Raw genomic sequence first — 6,188 nt, 5'->3', positions numbered from 1 at the left:
CAAGTAGTTTACCTGGATAACTACTGCAGGATAAATCCTAAAACCAGGCGGCTCTCCATAAACGGGCCAGAAAATGCTTACAGATCCCAGCAAAAGTGTAGTCAGGTGTACGGAGACAGGGGGGTGGGGAGTGCTTTAGGAAAAGCCCTTGCTGCGGTGGAAGGAAACCTTGCCGCTGTTTCCTTTTTAAGAGAACAATAGATCCTCTGTCTCTGGCGGGTTCACCGAGGCCCTCGGAGCTCTGGGGCGGGTTTATGTGTCCCACCACATTCAAAACACCTGTTCTCTCCGGTTTCCCTGCCTTCCCTTAATAGACTTAACACACACCAATGGAATCGTCCTTAACGAACAGGTCTTCTTTATTTGCTCCCCTTTCAATCAAGACATTAATTTATAACAATTTTAATCGTTATTTTAAAAATAGGAACGATCCCTGCTAGAGTGGCGAGGAGGGGGAGGGGGCAGGAATAACAGAAGCCAGGGTCAGACAACAGGTGAGAAAAACCACAGACGGGAAAAGAATTAGAGATCGCCACTCAGGCTAAAAGCCACGCACCCCTTGAAACCGACAAGAAAACTGTACAGAGTAGCAAATAAATTACAATTCGTCATAACAGACTGATTGTCCATCACTTAAAGCGTCCCACATTCCCGATTCCTTTCGAAGTTTGGAGTCCTGCAGCGGCCGCCTTTTGTCCTTTCCCTTTTCATCGTCTCCCCTCTTTATTTTGTGCACTCCCCCCTCCCTCAACAAAGAACATACAAAGCAAAATAAACAGCACCTTTGCTCTCCTAGGCTACCCCCCCCACCCTCCCCCACCCCACAACCCATCCCATAGTGCTTTTGGAATTGTTCGATATTGCACAGGTCAGGGGTGTTTATCCGGTGAGCTTTTTGAACGAGAAGGAGAAGAAAAGGACAGCAAATAAAGCAATGTTTCGGAGGGAGGGAGGAAGAAAGGAAGGAAGGAGGGAAGGACGGACAAGACCCATCCGGAATCAAATCAAATAAACTGAATAAATAATGTTCAAAGTGTCCATTGTGAATTTCTGAACTAGTAGAGTTTCCATCCATCCTGAAGGCTGCCCATATTTTGGAGGCTGGGAGTGTGTTAGCACAACTTTTCCTTTCCAACTCCATAGATCTCTAGTCTAAGGGGAGGGGGAAGGATTCCCATGAACCAGGATCCCACTTTTCCACTGCTTTCAAGGGACATTTGGCACCATCTGGAGAAAAGGACTACTATCTTTTCCCTCTTCCCCCTCCCTTTCCCCAGCGCTTCCTATTGCCCTTTTCGCATACTCGTTTCATTTGAACAAAAAACTACCATGAAATCAGATTCTAAACACCCAAAGGACAGCCCCGCTCCCTTGTCACCCCCTCTTTCTATGGGACCCAGATTCGGGCTCGTACTTCTTCTCCTTCTTCTTTTGCTTTCCTTTTTCAAAACATTCTGGTTCTTCTTAATGTGTGTCTCTTTTCAAAGGGCAAGAACGGCGGGAGAAGCTGGCTCTCCGTTCGGCCTGCGCATCATTGCAAGAGTCGCTGCTGCCTTCCAGATGCTCTTGGAGTGGGGGGTGGGAGCCGAACTGTGCGCCTGGAAAGGAGGCCTGGCTGGCTCCGCCACAACGGAGGACGACTCTTTCCCCCCATCGGGTTGCTCAGGCCCATTTTCTGCCCATCCACGATCCCTCCATCCCTCCTTCCCTTTGCTGCCTGTCTCTCCCCACCCCGGCCTCTCTGGCTCGCACGCTCCCCCCTGGGCCTGCCCAAAGGGTCCTGGCCCCAAGCGGTTCGGCGCAGTTCTCAGACGGGCCGCAGAAGCGGCACCGAGGTGACCACAGGGTGCGAGTAGTAGACGGGGTGGGGAAAAGTGAGCAAGGGCTGGCTGACCGGCGCGCTGGTCGCCCCCGCACCCCCCGAGGCCCCGGCCGGTCCCCCGCCTCCGTCGGCCCCGGCGCTCTCGTGGTAGAGGATGGGCACCCGGACGATGCGCTGAGCGGCGGCGTGGCTCAGGTTGGCCGCCTCCAGCTCGGCTGCCAACTGCCGCTTCCACTTGTTGCGCCGGTTCTGGAACCAGATCTTGACCTGCGTCTCGGTCAGGTGGAGCGAAGCGGCCAACCCGGCCCTTTCGGAGCTGCTCAAGTAACGCTTCAGGTCGAAGGTGGACTCCAGCTGGAAGACCTGGCTGCGCGAGAAAACAGTGCGCGTCTTCTTCTTGCGGCAAGGCGGCTTCTTCTCCGGGCTGCCCGTCTCCGGCTCGCGCTTGGGCCAGTCCTCGGCGCCGCTCTCCTCCTTCTTGGCCTCGTCCGAGTCGCTCTCTTCCAAGATGATCTCGTCGGGGCTCTTGGTATCCAGCGCCTTCTCGGCCTTCAGCAACGGCTCCTCCGGGGAATCTCTGTCGGTGCCTCCCGAGGCCGGCGAAGAATCTCGGAGCAGGCATTTCTCCACGGAGGCTGGAGGGAAGCAAAGCGCACAAAAAGGCAAGTCAGAAGCCCAGCCTCACAAACCAGGCGCCCAGATCCCCCGGAGGGCTCGGCAGACGCTCTCGCTCCGGGCTCTAACACGTGTCCCGGAGCCTCCTGACCCTCGGATGCCAAAGGTACTAGGGGGAGAGAGTGCACCGGCTAGCGCGGCTGGAAACTCGACGCGAAAAGCCCCTCATTTACTACGGTACTTCTCCAGTCGCCCCTCTATAGTTCTTGCGGCACATGGAAAAACATAGAAAGTCGTAGCTGAGATTTCTGGATTGCCGCCCAGTCCATACAAGGATTCCCCCCCCCCCCCAATCTCCTTCGCTCCTCAAGGAAATTGCACCTTTGCTTGGGGAACTTAAGACCACCGAATACTAAAGTCTCATAACTCACTCAGTCCATTAGCCCAATTACAGGGATTTGAGGACAAGTCCTGGCTGATTTTTGAGGAACTTACTTTCACATAATCGAGCTGAGGATTGCAACAGTAGGTGGGCAAGCCTAGTTTAAGACTACGATCCTAAATGTCCGAATCGCCGCTACCTTTTCCCCAAAGCACGGTGGCATTTCGGGAACGGATTTATTCAGAAATCTTTCCCCCACCTTTTTTTTCCTTTTGGACACACCGATTTTAAGCCCCGGTTATTTTGACTAGGCTTACTTCCAAGTGAGTATCTTGGACGTGAGAAAAGGAATCAGCCCAGCTCTCGGTTATACAACCTTAATAAGCCTCATTGAAACCAGGCTTTCTAAGGTGACGCACAGATCAACGAAGCAGTAATAGAAACAGGGGAGAAGCGGGTTTGAAACGGTGCTCCTCTCCAGCACGTAGCTGTCTGGGGCTGGAGGTCACCGCCTCTCCCCTTTCTCTGGTCCTTCTAGTGGGCCAGCATCTAGAGACGCCAGAAGTGTAGGAAGATCCTTTTCCTCCCCAGGGCTATCTTCCCAACTGACCCGAGAAAGCCCACTGGCCAAGGAAGTTAGGATACACCCGATTTAAGGGGTGGGGTTGGAGGAGAAAACCCCTCCGGAAGAGCCTGGTTGATTCAAAGCAAAAGTTGGCCCAGCAACGGAGGTGAGCCCAAAAGCTTCGGCTCCCTCAGGAACAGCCCTTCATTTCCCGGGCTCTTAGGGGGAGGGTGGGAAGACGCGGGACGGTGTTCGTCAGTACCTTCCGGCCTAGGCAGGTGCCCTCCCGTCAAGCTGTACGGATACCACCAGGCAGGGGATCGCTCCAGGTAGTGGGCAGGCAGGGCAAACCTCTGAGCCGGGATCTCGAAGCGTGGGAAGGCGAGGTCCCCCATCTGCGAGAGAGCGAAGCCAGCCCCTTCCAGAGCCCCCTTGGCGGCCGGAGAGAACAGCGCCCGCGTCTGCTTGAAAGGCGCCTTGGGGTGATGGTCCCCATTAAGCAAGTTCTTGATGGAGAAAGGCGACTCCTTGGGCGGCGCGGCCGAAGGCGCTGCCGGCGGCTGCGCCTGGCTGCTAGGGGCGTCCTGGCTGGTCTCCGGCATTTTTCTTCCTTGCTTGGCGCCCCCCTCCCCCCTTTCGGGACAGCGTTCACACTGCTTTCGGGAGTAGCTCCGAATTGGCCGTTGGCATCGGGAGGAAAGGAGGGAGGGAGGGAGGGAGGAGGGAGAGAGGAAAAAAGGAAGGAAGGAAGGAAGGAAGGAAGGAAGGGGGGAAGGAAGGAAGGGGGGAAGGAAGGAAGTAAGGAAGTAAGGAAGTAAGGAAAGAAAGAAGGAAGGAGTTGGGTGGGAGGAAGGAAGGAGGGAGGGAAGGAAGGAGTTGGGTGGGAGGGAGGGAGGAAAGAGGGAAGGAAGGAGTTGGGTGGGTAAAAGGAAGGAAGGAAGGAAGGAAGGAAGGGAGGGAGGGAGGGAGGAAGGAAGGAGTTGGGTGGATAAAAGGAAGGAAGGAAGGAGTTGGGTGGATAAAAGGAAGGAAGGAAGGAAGGAAGGAAGGAAGGAAGGAAGGAAGGAAGGAAGGAAGGAAGGAAGGAAGGAGTTGGGTGGATAAAAGGAAGGAAGGAAGACGCCCAGCCCGATACTCTACTCGGCAAACCAACAAGGGCCGCCGCCGCTGCCGCTGTCGCCGCCGCCACAACCGCCGCTGCGGTGGTTTCTCCTGCGTCAATCCGGCGCCAAATGCTAATGCAGAAATCCAAATGTCACCCCAAGTTAACTGTTGGGAGTGCGCGGAGGTTGGGCTCTCCGAATGGCAAGCGGCATCGGGCAGGGCAGGGCAGGGCAGGGCAGGGCGGCGGCTGTGGCCCCCGGACTCTCCCGGTCCCTCTAGGCAGGGTAGAGAAGAATGAGCTAGTCAGCCAGCGGGAGAGGAGGCGAGAGGCAGAAGCCCCCCACCCCCGTTTGCCCGTGCACTCTCTCGCCTCGCGCACAGGCGTTAACCCCCCCCAAACCCAACCCCCCCTCCCGGGAGATCCACGCCCCCCTTCGTTTTGGTCCTTTGCCTTCAGGCTAGGAGAGCTGGCCTCTTATTGGCTTTAGATAGTCCAATTAAGGCAGCAAACGAGGACCGGGCTATTAGCACAAAAGGATATTGGCTCCAGCGAAGCGGCGCTCCAAGAAGAAGGAGGGGGACGGCATCACCCTCCCCCAACCCCTCCCGCAGTCTCTCCCTCCCTCCCTCTCTTTATCTCGGGAACCCCCCCTTCGCCCCCCTTCCCCGCCGCGCTTTTTCGGTCCAGTCAAACTCTCCAGCTCCGCACCCGAGAGAGAGAGGGAGGGAGGGAGGGAGGGAGAGAGAGAGAGAGAGAGAGAGAGAGAGAGAGAGAGAGAGAGAGAGAGAGAGAGAGAGAGAGAAAGAAAGAAAAAAGAAAGAAAGAAAGAAAGAAAGAAAGAAAGAAAGAAAGAAAGATAGATAGATAGATAGATAGATAGATAGATAGATAGATAGATAGATAGATAGATAGATAGATAGATAGATAGATAGATAGAAAGAAGAGGGTAGAAGAGGTTTAGCCAACCTGTCCCCTCCCAGAAGCGAGGAGGCAAGGGAGCTGCTCCGCCCTGGGCTTCTTCTATAGAGAGCCCCGTTTCCTTTTCTCGGAAGAATCTAGGACCAGACGCAGCCCTTGAAAGGCACCCGGGGGAAAAAAAAACACCTGCAACTCGGTGACGAAAGTCGCCTGGAGTTTTGCCCAACCAGTGCGGAAGTCCCGAATTCGAACCCGGCACCCATTACTAGTCCCGTCGCCTCTTCCTCGGCCTGGTTTACTTGGCGCGACTGGGGCAGGGGCGTGGGGAAGAGAGAGTGAGAGCCCAACGGGTTGTGATCTGTCCCAGGGACAGAGAGATCAGAGTCGACTTGATCTGTGATCTATAAAGCTCGAGTTTTCCCCCCAGAGTCAGACCTAGAAGATCTAGAGAGATTTAGGCATCCGGACACTATCTGTCGCCGGTCCAAACGGAGCCAGCAGCTGGGGACTGAAGAGATAGAGAAAACAGAATCTCTGACGTCGGCCCTAAGCCGCCTTTGCGGGCGATCCTAATGTATAAGGACTTTAACGTCAGTCTCGTCAGTCTGATTCCCCCTTCCGTGGGATCAGCACTTCGGAATCTGGTCGAAGAACTTCCGCTCGTTTAAAACTCGGATCTCGTTTGTTGCTGGAATTATTTTTCTATCTTAGTCTCACCATTTGGAGGGGAAGGACCTTGTTTGGTTCCTAAATTCAGATCTTTCAAAAGCCCTCATTCTTT

General features: G+C 54.9%; 1 protein-coding gene across 1 annotated transcript; it reads right to left on the bottom strand.

The window, feature by feature from the left end:
• Positions 1–1,458: 1,458 nt before the first annotated feature.
• Positions 1,459–4,059, bottom strand: HMX3 (H6 family homeobox 3). The gene is made up of 2 exons (XM_081956003.1): positions 3,647–4,059; positions 1,459–2,457 (listed from the first exon to the last, which is right to left on the bottom strand). The coding sequence occupies exons 1-2, from the start codon at positions 3,984–3,986 to the stop codon at positions 1,808–1,810; spliced, it is 990 nt and encodes a 329-aa protein (XP_081812129.1). The 5' UTR covers positions 3,987–4,059; the 3' UTR covers positions 1,459–1,807.
• Positions 4,060–6,188: the final 2,129 nt, after the last annotated feature.

The sequence above is a fragment of the Natrix helvetica genome (genome assembly GCF_964273705.1).
Source record: "Natrix helvetica genome assembly, chromosome: 5".
Taxonomy (NCBI): Eukaryota; Metazoa; Chordata; class Lepidosauria; order Squamata; family Natricidae; genus Natrix; species Natrix helvetica.
The sequence above is the reverse complement of the archived record's forward strand: the minus strand, read 5'-3'. Positions and strand labels throughout refer to the sequence as shown.

Bases quoted from the DNA above. Each gene is read 5' to 3' on its own strand.
- HMX3 (XM_081956003.1), bottom strand. From the start codon at position 3,986: ATGCCGGAGACCAGCCAGGACGCCCCTAGCAGCCAGGCGCAGCCGCCG. The intron at 2,458-3,646 runs GTACTGACGAAC...GCTTCCCTCCAG, and splicing joins GCACCTGCCTAGGCCGGAAG to CCTCCGTGGAGAAATGCCTG.